At 30.9% G+C, this 17438-nt stretch overlaps 1 protein-coding gene across 1 annotated transcript; it reads right to left on the reverse strand.

Annotated features, from left to right (window-relative positions):
• Window positions 1-10677: 10677 nt before the first annotated feature.
• LOC129968341 (degenerin mec-4-like) lies at window positions 10678-11535 on the reverse strand. The gene has a single exon (XM_056082198.1). The coding sequence runs from the start codon at window positions 11533-11535 to the stop codon at window positions 10678-10680; it is 858 nt and encodes a 285-aa protein (XP_055938173.1).
• Window positions 11536-17438: the final 5903 nt, after the last annotated feature.

Raw genomic sequence — 17438 nt, forward strand, 5'->3', positions numbered from 1 at the left:
TGTAGTCACAAAATCCCATACCAAATTTCATATATTTAAGTCACTCCGTTTTTGAATATCGCGTTTACGTGTTTCTGAAATTATAGAATAATAGATAGTCATAGTTCTAATTGGATTTGGTTCAAATTTTGACAGGTTTCTACACTATAAATATTAAATATGTGCATCGGATCTAATGACCAATCTAACTTTCTTCGTTTTATAATTATAGTGTAAACTTATACTCAGACAGACAGACTTCTTCTGAACATATTTTACTCAACATCTGAGAGAAATCTGCAATTTTGAGCAATTACAAGCGTCTAGCTGAAAGCGTTTTTGAGTTATCATTGTCACTAAACAGATAGAGAGACATTTTCTAATAATGAGTTTTTCGAACTCAGAAATATCTAAAACGTGGAAATTCGCCGAAATCTCCAGTTCGTATTTTTTAACGATTACTATACTTTCTCTCTACTAAGCATACTTGAAAGTAAAAAACAAAAAAGTTACGAAATAAAAGCAAAAGTAAAAATGAAGGACTAAAGATAGATGCAATTAAACAGAAAATAGGCTTAATATTTCAACGAAGAAAAAGATAAGATACTGTTATAAGTTGTGTTTAAATTATTTTTGAAAAATTGATTAAATTAAAAAAATTAGTACAAGGATGAAATTTATGTCACTAAAAAACTAATTTTATAAATTTTAAGATGGTGAAAAAATAAGTTTTGTATAGTGATTTGTGCAGAAGTTATGGCTGGAAAACAACAAAATCTGTCAACTTCTATAATGCTAAGGAACACGTGTACCGCATTTCGTTCGAATCCATCAAAAGTGTGGAAATCTACAAGGTTTAAACGTAGAAATAGAAGATTTTTCAATTTTTTTATATATAAATTTTTGCATTAATTAATTTTTTGTCTGATATTCTACTTTGTAAATATATATATATATATGTAATGACATTTTAATTCTAATTTCAATTTAATTAATTTCCAAGATTTTATCTTAATTTAGTCCATAGTAACTTCATTCTAAAAATATTATCTTATTTCGTGATCCAATTCCACTTTCGGTTTAATTAATCCCTTTGTAAAACTAATGCGCCATCAGTATTACGTATCAAATGAAAGTGATACTTTAGTTGCCCTTGTCAGAGGTCAGCATATGTATTCCAATGGCGCGTGGCCGGAAATCCTAAGTTATATAAGACTAGTGATCATTTGTTTCGTCCCTTTTTGCCCTTCCTTCCTCCCTTTCTTACTTCTGCTTTTGTGCCTCGCTGCGTCTGCTTGAAAATAAATTGCTTTCCTGAGATGGATATTAAAGAGAGAATAAAACGAAATTAAAAATACAAAGTTTCTTCACTGCTTGTTAAACCTGATGCTTCAAACAAATAAGCCGACAGGATTCGAAATACATTATATATATATATATATATATATATATATATATATATAATTAAAAAATAATAATAAAAAAGAGAAAATTACTTACATTACCTTCGAAACAGACTTTCACTTTTTGTTTGTTTAATATTATACACTTTTTAAAATTAATCTTTCAAGATATTGAGTGAAACGATTTTCATTTCAGTTAATAAGTTTTATAAAATTTGTTTCTCGTAACTTTGATAAATTGATAAATTTTATAATTTTGTGTTGTTTTCCAATAACAAAAAATTCTAATGAAAGTGGATAAACTTTCAAATGTCAAGTCTATTTTTATTGGAATTTCGTAATTATTATAATCCAGATTTCTTTTCTCTTACTCATTCCTTCAATGAAAAATATAAACAAACTTTTACTCTGCATAAAAATTTATTATTTAGAAATTAACTGACAGTTAAATTTTTTATGTAAAATTTTGGTTAGACACAGTACGGTCGTCAAATCTGAATTTTTTAAGAGCAATAACACTCCAAATTTGCTGTAGATTTAACACAATTCATAAAGGTCATTTCTATTCTTTATACTGCTTCAAAAGCAGTATAAAAAATAATTCATTTTTGTATAAATTTCAACTTTTATTAAATTAATATTTTTCCCTTTTTATCAAACAAAAGATTTACTTTTAAATTATGCATTTTGTATCGATACTGACATGAGAAAACCAATATTCCGGTGAATCAACTGGTTGCGAAAGATGGTTCAAGTGGTTTCATAAAAAGTTTCCTTTTGTCATTTTCATGAAAATCATAAACATCATGAACACGCATTTAAAAATATCTATTTTGCAACGCTAACTTATACAAATCTCCCCACTCACGTCTAATCACGTGTCTTCATATCTTACAATATTTGTGTGTGAATTACTGAAAATGACAAGCAAAAAATTATTTTAGATTCAATATCGATACAAAGAGGGATTGTAAATAGATGCACATCAATAAAATGTATTTGTTATTTTATGCATATGTTATTGTGAAAGACCAAAATCAGAGAATGTCAATATTCTCATAAACACTATGTTTCATTGACGATTCTCTTTTTTTTTTTTTTTTTTTTTTAATATTTAAATAAATCTTTCCAACTATCAGTTTGAGAAATTCGCAATTAGGAAGTAGTTCTTTATAATATTCAGAAAATATTTTCACTTCACAATATAATTTTAGAGGAAGTAATTCATTAATTCTCAGTTGATTGTAAAATGACAGCCGTTTAAAATAAACCCTGCGATCTCTCTGAAAGTTTCTAGCATATTCTCCTATAAATGTATTTGTATATTTTTATTGCATACCTTTTGAGAATAATTGTCATGTATGAACTTACTAGAGAGTGATGTCTTTCGATTTTTTCTCTCGCTATTAACCGCTGGCATAGATACCAGAAAACCCAATCTGTATTTAGGATGCTTTTTTTTCTGAACAATTAAAACATAAAATTGAAACAAAACTACAATTGTAGACATAAAATCCCATACAATACTTCGTATAATTAAGAAAATCTATTTTAGAGTTTGCATGCATGTGAAAGTACAGATCGACAGAATGACAACCCCTTAATGGATTTGATTTCAAAATTCGATACAGAATTACATTTTAGATGTTAAATTTGTATACCAAATTTTATCCATATAGCTTTCTTCGTTTTGTAGTTATCATTTTATATACGAAGAGCAGGAATATAAATGGATTTTACTCAAAACTTGATAGAAATATGCAAATTAGATGTAGAGACTGTATACCAGATTTCATCCATCTAGATTAAAGCAGTTTTGAGTTACCGTGTTCACAGACAGATATAATTCCAAAAATGTGTTTTTCAGGCTCAGGGAAGACTGAAACATGGAGATTTGTCAAATTTTGATTTCGAAATTTTGACGACAACAGTATTTTCTCTTTCTCGTATACTTCGCGCGCGAGAAAGTTGTGGTGATAACTTCATAAGCCAGATAACACATGCACATGTGTACACTTTTGTCTAGTGTCTTTGTTACTTGGCTATGAACCCTAACCTCAAACTTGCACATTGGTGACCCGGACGTGATTTGAACATGCAACCATCTGGAAGTAATAATGAGCATTTGTGGCATCTATGGACAAAATAAACTAACGACTTTAAATAATTTTTTTTCACATTTTAAATCTTTGAGAACTGAAATAGAATTTATGTGAAAACTAAAAAGGATACAAATATTCATTCATAAAATTCGATTATTTATTCTTTGATTTAAACACATTGAAAATTTTTATTAAAACATTACAATTTTTTAACGAAATATCTTGTTTTTGAAATAGTTACCTTCAACAATCTTCTCAATTAGATATAATCTCGTGCGAACAAATTCAAACAGCTATGTGAATTCTTAAAATTTAAATTAAAATATTTAAAGGAAATTATTCAAAAATTTGTATAATTTCATTTATGATTTTGTTAAAAAAAATTAGAACACAGTTATTATTTGACTCTTTTTACTTAGCGCAATCTTTTCGAATTTCATTTTTATAAAGATAATGTTTTGTTATCAGCTTTTTGCTCTTTCTTGTGAAAGAATACTGAAACTCTACAAAGATGCGTATGATAATGAAATATTTTAACGATTCCCGAACTTCGTTACTAATTAAATGTTAAATTTTAATTCAATTTAGATTTCATATGAGAGGCGCCATCTGTTAGTAGATTTAGGAAAAATTAATTCTTTAATCCTACAGTAAAGAATTATGAACTAAGTTTAAGATAAAAAATAGAAAATAGTAAAAGTTAAAAAATAAAATTAAAAAAAACCCACTGAAAAATAGAAAATATTTTTTTTGATCAAAAGACAGATGTCACTTACCCAAGAGGCACTGAAAATAATATGACGAAAGAAATTAAGCCCAATGAATAAATATAATAAAAACCACCAGACATAGTCTCCCAAAAACTTCTAGCATACTCTCTAATAAACTTGCCATGCCAAAGAAAAATTAATATGAAGTACAATAGTTATGAAAAATTTACTTTTGGAGTGAATTTAGTATTTTTATTGAATCTATGGTGTCATCCTTGGCTATTATTTGGCGATTAATCCCTGGCATACATTAATAGAATCTAAAAATCGAATTTTTGTTTTAGATACATTTTTCTCAACCGATTGAAATAAAAATTTCACACAAAAATTTCATACGTTTCTGCGTTATCGCATTTACATGGTTCTGGAAGTACAGACCGACAGACCATCAATCCATAGTTGGATTTGGCTCAAAATTTGATAGGTTTCTATACTATAGATGTTAAATCTGTGTACCGAATTTTATCTGTCTAGTTCTCATCGTTTTGTAATTATCCTTTTAACTTATATTCGAAAAGTCCGACAGACGGACTTCGTCCGAATGTATTTTACTCAAAATTTGATAGAATAAAGCGTTTTTGACATATCTTTATCACAGACAGACATTTTCCAAACTCAGGAAGATCTAAAAATTGGACATTTGTCAAAATTTCTCTTTCAACTTTTTTGACGTTTATTATACTGTCTATATACTTACTACATATACCTAAAAGTAAAAAAAAAAAAAAAAAAAGACATTTAAAATATATTATGAATCTGACTGATTAAAATTTCTATTTACTTAGAGTACAGTACTGTGCAAATTAATTGGGACAAACACAAAAATTTTCACAAATGTTGTTTGATTAGTATAGGTTCACTTACATGCACGGTATAGCAATCTAATACAAAATATGTCTTCCTCTAGCTTGAATGAGATCCTATACACGGTTCGGCATGGATTCCACTAAATGAGACCATAAATTTTTGATCTCGTCATCACGAAACCAAACTTTTATAGCATTCTCAATCATTGTTTTCTTTGTTGAGCAGTCCACTTTACTCAAACGTCTCTTTACAATGCTCCACAAATTTTCGATGGGATCAGGAGAATTAATAGACCAATCCAAAACCGTTATTTTCTGTTTTTGAAAAAAATTCGTTGTTAACTTAGAAGTATGGCATGGAGCAAGATCTTGTTGAAAGCAGCCAACACCACCAGCGAACGTTTGCATCAAAGGCACAATTTTACTTTCTATTATAGAAATGTATTGTTTAGAGTTCATCATCCCTTCAACTGGTACTAAGCTGCCAGGTCCTCCGGAAGTAAAATAACCCCAAAACATCTTTTTCTGAGGGTGCTTAACTGTTTGAATAAGATGTTGTTCCCTGATGAGTTCTCCACTGTTTCGCCTGACAAACCTTGGTTGAAACCCTTGCACAAGAAAATGCGTTTCATCACTGAATAGAACCATCTTCCAATCTTGTGCAGTCCAGGATTGATATTTCCTGGCCCAATCCAAACGTTTTTTCTTCATTGCAGGTGTTAATAACTGTTTTTGGATTGGTTTTCTTGCAAATCTCCCAGCTTCAATAAGTTTTTGTCGAACTGTCGATGAATCCATGCTCACACCAGTAGCTAATAATTCTCTCTGAAGATCTTTACTTGTTTTGTAAGGATGCACTGTACTATTTCGTACAAGAAATTTGTTTGTTCGAGGTATGATCTTGCGTTTGCGTCCACATTTACTCTTTCGTTTTGGAGACACTGTCCCAAACTTCTTTTGCTGTTTAATAATCCTAGAAACACTAGATTTTCCAACTCCAACTGCTGAAGCAATATTCCTCATAGTCATAGAAGTATGCTGACTAAGGGTAACAATTCTAGTTCTTTTCCTGGGAGTGATATCCATTTTTTAAATATACATCAGAAGGAGACAATTCACACAAGCGATCACTTCTTACGGCAACTGAAGGGAAAAATTTTTGACACGTCATGATCATGTGGTCAAACTGGTTTAGACTAGTCAAGGGCAGTCGCACGTTGTAAGAAAATGCAGTTTAAATCGTTTTGGGGCAAAAAATCTCCGAGAAAGGAACAATTTTCTTAAAAAATATGCTTGTCCCAACTAATTTGCACAGTACTGTACTTGATACAAATTTTTAAAATTTTACAAATATAAATTTTTTATACGTATTTTTTTTCTGATTTTCAGCGAGTCAATATAAGCTCGTTTTTTGAAACTTCTTTTTCATATTTTTATCATTCTAATCTAAATTTAGATTTATTGAACGAGGTGGGAGTGTTATGTCTTTTGTTCTATCACGAGATAAAAGCATTTGCAAATTATGAAAGAAACTTTATCAATATTTATCGATTTCTTGTGGTATTGTTGCAAACAGGAATTATAAAAATAAAGGAAATTAGGAGATGTGAAAAAAAACCCCATTATATTAATATCATGCGTGTCATTTAAAAAAACAGATGAAATCATTATTACCAACAACTATTATATTTACGTTATTCGAATGAAGTTGTGTGCGATCGAACCCACCAACAATGACTCAATATCATTAAACTAATACATTTTCCCTGTTTTATGGAAAATGTTAAAAGCTTCCAACACATTAAGCAAACATTGAGCTCATATAAATAGGTTTCAAAAAGCTTAAAAGCACTATATTCGATGAAAATTAATACGCGCATTTCGATATTTTGTTAAAACATGCTAAATAAATATATTGGCAAATTTATTCTTTTTGGTCAATAAATAAGAAATTATGGGCTAGAAATTATGGGCTTATGGCAAACAATAAACTGTAAGAAATAATTATCCATTGTTTACCGAAAAAGTATTGAAAAGAAATTAGAAAACGATTTTTTTTTTTTATTGTTCAAAGGAAACTGCTGGGAAATCATTTAACTTTTTTTAAATTCATTCTTAAAATCAGAAATTTTGTATGTATTTTTATTTCAATAGTTCTTTTATTTAAAAATTTTTTTTGTGAAAGAAAAACAGTATTTTTAGCTTATTTCAATAAACAATAAAAGAGTACATGGCTGTGTGTGCGTTGGTTCCTCTATAATTCAGACCGTTTGAGCTAGAACTAAAATACACATTTACATTTAGATGGTGGGAATTTGAACTTCGGATAATTTTTTGAAATTTTAATAAGAATTTTAATTAAGTAAAAACTAAATGGAATTTTGACGTTTTCCCCCAATAATAACTGACAATTTTATAGTTCAAAAATAAATTTTACTTGATCTTAAAATTCAAAACATTTTTTTCAATAATACCAATTCAGTTATTGCATAATGTTTTAGTTTAGATTTAATCAACTTCTAAAGATTTAACTTTAATTCGAGTATATTTTAAATTAGTATTTTCAGTGTTATAATTGAAAGCAAAATTGCTTTCATTGTTGATACAGTATTTCCATCTGATACTTTCTTTCATTGTTGATGTGTTTGTTTAGATATATTAAAGTCCCGTTTTAAAGCAACACTAAGGCTATTTAGGGACGCACCTCGCAATTTTGAACCGCGGTCACACGACGAGGACGACATTAGAACTGGCACCCCCCTCTCTACACCATGCCACACGAGCGGGAGGACATTTGACCAGGACGTTTAAAGTGCACCAGACCCGCTTACACGACAGTCCTTCGGTGGAAGCGGGTCTCGAACCTGAAACTCTCCGCGTCCAAAGCCGAGACCTTATCATCAGGCCTCCGCGGCCCGCCGTTGTTGGTGCTTAAGATATGAAGATTAGACTTATTTCTCTATATTGAACAGGGTTTTTGTTTAAAGCCTGGTTTTCATAAAATTTTAGAATTCTGTATTAACTACAGGTAAAACATTTAACTTCAAACCCAAGAAATGATGGCAAGTTTTTTAAAGTTCACTTTTAATCAATTTTATACTATCGCTTTTTTAGCTTGAAATTTCAATTTTTTGTTATAATTCGCTGGGTTTTCTTTAGTTATTCTTTGATGTATTGTGTAAATCATTAAATGAATTCTATAGTTCATATTGTTACGAATCTGTGAGGCGGCTTCTCAACATAGTCAGTTCCATAGGAGGTCCCAGGGATTGGCGACAAACTTGGCGACGAATTTGGCGACTTTGGCGCCAAAATAGATTATACCCGAAACATCGAGAATTTTCCCGAACCGTCCAGTAGGAACGGAGATACGCCTCGAACGTTCCTGATTGGTTGAGAGGCTTCTAGCCCCGCCTCCTAAGACCTATAAAAGGAGCTGCAGCTGCCGGGAAGTCGACGGTGAACTGAGTCGTGGACCAGTGGAGTCGAAGAGTAGTCTGAAGCGACGGTGAAGAACTCGTCTTCCAGGGACTAGCGGAGCAGCGACGGAGTAGAGCTGCTGTTGTATGCTGCACGTCTCGGCTGAAGATAATCGTCTTCTGTGCTGTATATAGTTGTCGTCTTTGTGCTGTCCTGTGTGTCTTCGTGTAAATAAACGTCGTTGTTATATTTTCTACTGCCGCCTGGTGATTGAGCGTTCTTCACACCTTATAACTCCCACTATCCAAACGAACCTCGGAAATTTCGTAACAATATTAAACTTCAAAACTGAATGATTCTCCTTTCTATCTTTAGACTTAAGTGAGTATGTTTAGTTTCAGAGAAGGAGTTATTTAATTTATTGATAATCACTTCCGCTTCAAATAGAAGTTTAAATTTAAGTAAAATGACAGAAAATTAGAGAGGCTTATAACGGACATTACGGTATAAGGTTTCTAAAATAACGCTTTGAGTGACATCTTTTGGTGAATAAATATCTAAATATTTACAAATTAATAATCGACAACAATATCTTCTTTATAGTATATGTCATTTCTTTCAGGTGGGATCAGTTAATAAATTGCGTAGTAGGGAACTCCGGCTTTTAAATGTTGGATATGTAATTTCTCGCTGAAAATGAAGATAAATAAAGAGATTAATAAAAAAAGTTTTGTTGTTTCTGAATTATTCTCTCCAAATAAGATTAAATGATCTTCCGTATAATAAATTTATTTCAAAAATAGTAAATACAAAAGTTAATGGCATCATTGAAAAAGTTAATAATGATAGATCATTAGGTTTAAAAAGATGAAAAATTGTGATCCATACATACGTAGTGACATAATATGAAATGTTGGTGGAAACGAATTTGCTGAATGAAAAATTGTAATCATTAGATATATATCAAGAAACGCATAGAAATTGGTGAATCTTTTCCTGATGATGACAAGGATATCATTCTTGCATTTACCTTTTTTTTCTTCACTTATTTGAAAACAAATAACAATTAGCGGAGCTTCTTTTTTATGCGTAATAAACCTCTATATTATGTCTCATGAATAAGCAAGTAAATTATGAAAGTTTGATCAAAATCTGTAGCTCTAACTTTTTTCATTGTACTATTTACTACTCGCAATCGTTCACCAAATCCCCAAAATCTTGCTTTTACCATAAAATAAACTTTAATTTTGGAAAGTATCTCGCTGTACCAAAGCACGGAATGAATAAAATTCAATTAGAAAATAATATCTTGATATTACATTGTGAAATTTTTTGAAAGTAGCGTTTGATGAATCTTTTGCCAGTTTTATGTTATGAAAAAGAATCGGCTTTAATTTAAAAATTTATGTCAACTGATTTCGATCACTTTATTACAGTTCCAGTGCTGAAGCTGACAGACGTGACAACGTATTCTTTATTGAAAAGCATAGTTTCTGAAACACTGACTTTGATTCCTGACATTGATTTGATTTGTAAGATCAAAGATGAGTTGAATGCATTATTTCCTTTGTTTACAATAATGTTCTTTCAATACATTTTTTCACGATATGCATTTTTAAATACAGACTGTGTCAACGAGTATATAATAAACAAGAAATGTTAGTTAAAAAACGTTAAAATAGTTTTTATATGAATTTTTTCTTCTTTTTTTTTACATTTCACACGGTTAATTATTCCTTTACATAGTTTTTAGTACAACAACAATTTATATGGAAAATTTAAAAGATGGATTTTTTTTTTATTCCAGGGACATGGTGACATTGTAATTTTTTAAAACGAGAACAGGATTTCTCTCTTAGATCTCTAATTCTATGCTATCTAAGTGGATTGTTGAATATGAATACGAGCGGACTGAAAGACATTATAAAGGAATAAACATGAAACAGCATGTAACTGCATTATGATTAACGTTCACTTTCATTTTAATATGGAATAATAAATCGATATATATATATATATATATAAGTATTTATCTACTACTATTTATCTAGGTATACCTACTTTTTATATTTTCTACTTATTTATTGAATTTTCATTTTCATTTTCTTAGATTCAAAAATTTCTGTCGGTGAAAAATGTAATAAAAAGTATACATATGAAAAAAGTAAGAGAAATTATAATTTTCAGGTGAAAAATTCTACAATCTGCGTTTTATCAATACAGTCAATTTTTCCAATATTTCAAAAAGAGTCGCTGCCGACAGACCTAGCCACAGTCCGATTTCATTTCCTAAATAACTTAGCAATTCCACAATATCCCACTGAGGTCTCTGCTCGTACACGCGTCGACCTAAGCTTGAATAAAAAATTTTCACTCTCAGGTTCTCTTTTCTATAATTAATACCACTATTTTTCAGATCATTGCTTTTCACAGGCTGTTTTCCTGGTGATGGATCTTTAGTAAAGTTTTCTGATGTAAAATTTGCAAATAAGAGCGACCTCGACAGTTCTTCGTTATAAAGGACAGTAGTGCAAGGCAGAGGACAGTCACAAGATGACCCATTGTGAGACATATCTTCCAAAGCATCATCTAAGCAGCAAGACTCTGTCACGTCCATCAAGTTGCAGGCCGTCAAATCATCCAAAACAGCCAAAGTCTGATCGATGCAACCACATTTTTTGAAGTTTTGATTTTGGATACATTTCCGAATGCATTCATTTCTGTTTGATGCAAAAAAGCTTGTCTGATTCTTATAATCCAAGCATTTATCCGTGTACGGAGCTGGAAGTCTGCTTACAACGGTTTGTTTCAAAGACACTGAAGTTTCATAGCCAGGACTAATAATGAAACCCTCTTCTTCAGCAGAGGGTGTGGTGTAAGGATCATGTAACATCATTCTGGCGCCAACTGTATGGGTTGTTGGCTGGTATTGGTCAGTTTCTAGATGTAATTTCAAAACCAAACCGCTTTCGACGCCAGTTTGGGAGACTTTCAACGGTTCAGTGTCTTCAGTACCTTTGTTAAATGTTATGCAGTTGCCAAAACGAAAATTCATGAAATAACTTATTCGTGTTAGAGAGCATTCTTTACCATTGAATGAGCAACCTATCAAAAAATCGGAAGGCCGATGTCCTTTCTTGGCGCGTTTTCTTTCACTTTCATTGAAATACCAATTTAAGAACTTTACAGCCGATTTGTTTTTCTCGTTCTGAACTTTTGTGCCGTTTGGAAGCTGTTTGCAAAAACTCAAACTACTTCTTTCAGAAACTATGAGATGTGGTCCAGTTGGTGGTCGACAATTCTGAGATGCAGGACAACGTCGTTTTTTCTTTATTCGATTTAGGTTGCAGATGCTAACGGCAGGAAATTCTAAACTTCGTTCGTGGATTACTTCCAAATGTACGACAACAGGATACTGAAGATACAAGCTGTAAAATCTATAGATCTTGCAAATGCTTCCAAAGAGACATGAAGCGAATACTAAAAACCAAAGAATTCTGCTATATCTAAAATGTGAACTGTTCATTCGGGTAGCAGCATAGATAGAAGAATTTTTCAACATCTTTTAAACAGACGCAAATTTTCCACTTCAGATAAATTTTATAATGGATATGTTTATCTCGTAATAACAGTCTGCTGGCTATTCTACTTTCGGAAGAATTCAGAGAAGGGAAGATAATATTGAAGGGTTTTTGCCAGTTTTAAATCTTTTATGCATTATTACACCATTGGGTTACTTATCTTTAGTTTTAATCATTTCAAATAATGATCGCAATTGTTTTGATGAATCAACTGTTTGAACTTCTCCAATAACTTTTACATCCATTGAAATTATTGGTATAAATTCTATTTTCTTCTACGTTTTGCAGAATTCTTGAATGTTGGAACTTTCAGTATTTTTTTTTAATCTTTCCAAAGCTTTCAATGGACTGCAATTACCCAAAAAAAACGATAACTTTAATTATTTAAATTTTAAGAGAAAGCTGAGAGCTCTTTGCAGATTCGACTTTTCCAAATAAAAGTGGAAAGTAGCTCTGAATAGATGATAGTTTGAATTAACAGTGAAAATGATTTGTTCTTTCAAACAAATTTGCCGTTATTTTTCGTGTGCAGTTTTTATGCGCTGCTCCTATTGTCATATCAAGAACCATTTACATAAGACTTCATTTTGTTTCCAAACAACTGAAAAAAAGAAAATGGATTTTATCGATTTTAATTAGCTCCCAAATGCACGCAAAAGTTTGCTTTCATGCATTCGCATTGTTGAATTAGAATACTTTGTTATCTAAACCTATTTATCTGTATATACCAACTGTTTTTAATAACTCTTCATTCGATCTCTTTTGTTTTCTCTATTTCATAACATGCATAATATATTGAATTAATCAGGTTATTTTGAATTCTGCTTGATTTCTTTCATATTCATTATTAAAATATTACAGTGTGCATATTTGCATTTATAATTTATTCTAAACATTTATTATTTTTAAATTGGCAATATAGTATATAAATAAAAGAACGCCAAATAAAATCAAAAATGTTCAGTGACAAGTAATTTAAACAACATTAAATTATTAACATACATAATAATAATAATGCATTAACATCCCTAGTTATAAAATATTGTCATCTCTTATTTTTGTAATTAATTTTTTAAACTTTTTTTAGCGAACATTTGAAGTAATGGTTATATGTCAAGATTAGATGCAATTTCGTGTCCGATTGGTATTATTTCCAGATACTTTTACCGAGATAAATTTTCCTTTTCTATATATTAACGAATAATTGAATCATTAATCAATAAAAAATAATATTGTCAAGAAAATTTCCCGGGGTTCGTTTGGATAGTGGGAGTTATATGGTGTGGAGAACGCTCAATCAGCAGTAGAAAAAAAAAAAAACAAAAAAAACGACGTTTATTTACATGAAGACACACAGGACAGCACAAAGACGACAACTATATACAGCACAGAAATACGATTATCTTCAGCCGAGACGTGCAGCATACAACAAGACTACTGCAGACAGTAGTGCACAGCTTAGTTCAGCACTAGCTTGACTCCGTCGCTGCTCCGCTAATCTCTGGAAGACCAGTTCTTCACCGTCGATTCCGACTACTCTCCCTAGCAGCTGCGGCCGCCTCCTTTTATAGGTCTCAGGAGGCGGGGCTAGAAGCCTCTCAACCAATCAGGAACGTTCGAGGCGTATCTCGGTTCCTACTGGACGGATCGAGAAAATTCTCGATGTTTCGGGTATAATCTATTTTGGCGCCAAAGTCGCCAAATAGTCGCCCAGTTTTTCGCCAAGCTCCGGGACCTCTGACACGACACACGGACTCCGTCCAATACAGATGACTGTAAAACATTCTTTCCGATGGTGGAACCAAATATGCTGGGAAGCAGCATTACAGATTCGTAACAATATTAAGATTTTTGATTTGATAAGTAAGCTTTAATAAAGAAACTGTAAATAACCTATCATTATTTTTTAATTAATTTTAATTACAACTAATATATAAACATTGTTTCTTATTTTTCTTACATTCCTTTCTCTGATTTACGACGATTTGTTCAATTGCAGGTAAGCAATAAAATATCATAAATATCATTTGGAAGTTAAAATGCATTACAAATCTAAGGATATTAATCTCGCATTTATTTCACGAAATTATTTGAAAACACAATATTTTTTAATTCAATTTTTATTCTTAAAATCATAATCCTTCATTTTTTAAATTTATATTTTTCAGGTATGAAAACGATGTTTTTTTTTTTTTTTTTTTTTTCTGCAGAAAGACATTTAAAACCTTGCTTTTACCGTCTTTGAAAGGAAGAAGCTGATGTAATTCTGATAATTCTTTCTTCCTTCACTTGTAGAGTGGTATAAATACGTTTTGTTTCCGCGCATGCGTAATAGTAGAAATTGACACTGCTTGGAATTTTACTCTCTGTGAAGAAAGATCGATATCGTAGCAAAGAGACACAAAATGGTTCCAGTCGCATGTCTTAAGAAGCGTCAAGAAAGCTTAGTACTTCGCTACTTATTAATATTTATTTATCATAAGTATTTATTTGTCATTTTTCAAAGTCTATAAGAGGAGAAGGTGAAAAATAATCCCATACCATGTACGCTTTATATATCGTGGTTATGTCACAAATGACTATTAAGGGTCAAAAAAGTTTCTTTTGTTCCCGATACCACTTACTTTTTAAGTAACCGTTTCCTTTTTAAAATGATGTAAAATACTTTTTGTAATAATATTTTCGAATTTTATGTTAGAAAAATGACAAAATTTCCCAAATCAACTAAATAAATCATACATTTTATTGAATTAAAACTCTAATAATTTTTTTAAAATACCTCTAAAGCACATACTTTAAAATATTTCTATGCCATTTTTTTTTTTTTTTTTTTGTTAATAGAGATGATGCAACATGAATATTAAAACAATGTGCGATATTTAGTATTAAACATTCATTCTATAATTTATTACTAAAATATCATAATCTATTTAAGGATAAACTTATGATACATATAATCATACAAATCAATGGCATTTATCATCTCTCCAGATAATAAAGGAGAATGGATGAAAGTTGAGAGGGAATGATTTTCTTTAACAGCTGAATAGTTTAGATGAAGAATAAGAAAATGAAATGAAATCATTGGTCACTTCAAAGCCTGTCACAATTATTTGTCACTTCTAATTTTCTCTTCGTGGAAGGTGGAAGAGATGGATGAATCGGAAGATTATATGTTTAATATTACTATAATGTTATGAGATGTGACATTATTAGGACTGTTCATATAAACAACTAGCCGCCTTTGGCGACCAGCCGGTTCGCCAATCTTAATGTTCGTTAAAATTTTAATAATTAAATATTTTATGCAATTTCTACTTTAATAGCTTCTTCAAAATATTTTAAAACTTCAAATTTTGATTATCATATAATTCATTCATAATATTATAAAGGCCTTCAGTCATAACGTAATATGTATCTCTCACATTTTCTGTTAGCACCCGTAGAATTTATGCTTTAAATTAAAGTGGAAAGAATTTATCTTCAATTAATATAATAATATTTTTTACTGAAACAAAGCATTTTTTTATAATCTGATTACTAAAAATAGAGTCACTCAGCGTTTAAACTTTATGGGCACTAAAGAATATCTTTTTTAATTTATGTAATATCTCAAGAGTTGGTCAACAAAATTTTCTTAGATTCATTATGAGCAGATCGATTAATTAACAATGTTTAAATTTAAATGCATCAAACACTAAGAAAATAAAACGAATCGTTTAAAATAAACGGTTGAAAACAGGTTTTAAAAAAACTACTTAAAAAACGATGTACTTAAAACTATAAGCATATACAAAAAATATATAACTAACATAAATACAATTTACTTACAAAAGCATGCAACTAACCCAAAAATAATTTAAATCATCCATTGATAACGGTTGTCATGGAAACCATCAGAACAGAATGCGCATGCGTGGATTTTCTTCGCCAGTTACGTAACGCAAATACGTGATTTTTTCTACGCCAGTTGGGGTAACGCTATGCGGATTAGAAATTTTTAATTTCCTTTATTCTGTGTTATTTTAATTCAAAAGTACTTCAGAATGAATCTGAAAGATCGATTCATTAACAATGTTTAATTTTAAATGCATCAAACATTAAGAAAATAAACAGAACCGATTGAAATAATCCGCCGAAAAATTTTAACCCTAGCCTCATTACTGTTGGGAGAAAAAAAAACTGAAGCCTTTCTCGTTTGGCGCTTGGGATAATGGAAGATTTTTTTGGCGGAAAAGTTGGCGATGGGGAAAATGGAAGATTTTTTGGCGGGAAAGTTAGTTTTTAATTAATAATTAAAATTCTAATTAAAAATTCGAAAAAAGAAACCCCAGGTGCACATTCCCAACCTCCAAGGTATACATGTACCAAATTTGGTAGCTGTATGTCAAATAACCTGGCCTGTAGAGCGCCAACACACACACACACACACACACACACACACACACACACACACACACATTGAGCTTTATTATAAGTATAGATAGATATAGATATAGATATAGATGAAGAAAACAGGTGTAGCGTTATTAAAATAATATGGCTTTAATGTCTGTCACAATTTAATGCTTAAAAATAAAGGTGCCCAAAATAAACGCAAGATTTGAATTTGCCATCATTCGTGCAATAAAATATTGGCAACCCTATTAAAAAAACCATTTGACAGCTGATAGTTCAGGGTTAGTAAAAATGGAGGGTTACATGATAGAACAACGTGTTTTCATTGTTGAATAATATTCCAAAAATAATGAAAGTCTTGCGGCCGCAGTTCGAAAAATTTGAGAATTGGCCCCCTAGATCGAGTGATTTAACACCATTGGATTTCTTTTTATGGGATTATTTGAAGTCAAAAGTCTATGCAAACAAGCCCACAAACACGCGGGCATTGAAAGAGGAAATTCAACGGTGCATCAATGAAATTCAGCCACATTTATGCAAAATGGTCATGGAAGATTTTGACAAAAAAGTGCATATGTGCCAGCAAAGCCATGGAGGCCATTTGCTCTGTGTTATTCCCTACATAACCCTATCCTGTGTACTTTAAGATTCAATAAAAATATAACAATTTAAAGAAAAAAACTGTGTTTTTTATTTAATTCAAATCTTGCGTTAACACGTTGTTTTATCCTGTAACGTTCCATTTTTACTAACGCTAAATTGTCAGCTGTCAAATGGTTTTTTTTTAATAATGTTGCCAATTTTTATTGCACGAATAGTAGCAAATTCAAATCTTGCGTTAATTTTGGGACACCTTTTATTTGCCTGCGGAAATGCATACAAACATTAAGTCATTTAATTGTAAGTAATATCCTTAGCGAACCGAGCGGTTACCAAAATAACTGGTTTAACAATAAAGCAGATTGTTTTCATCTTTGAA

This window comes from Argiope bruennichi, chromosome 5 (genome assembly GCF_947563725.1).
Source record: "Argiope bruennichi chromosome 5, qqArgBrue1.1, whole genome shotgun sequence".
NCBI lineage: Eukaryota > Metazoa > Arthropoda > Arachnida > Araneae > Araneidae > Argiope > Argiope bruennichi.

Coding starts and splice junctions, on each gene's coding strand:
- LOC129968341 (XM_056082198.1), bottom strand. CDS start 11,535: ATGAATTTTCGTTTTGGCAACTGCATAACATTTAACAAAGGTACTGAA.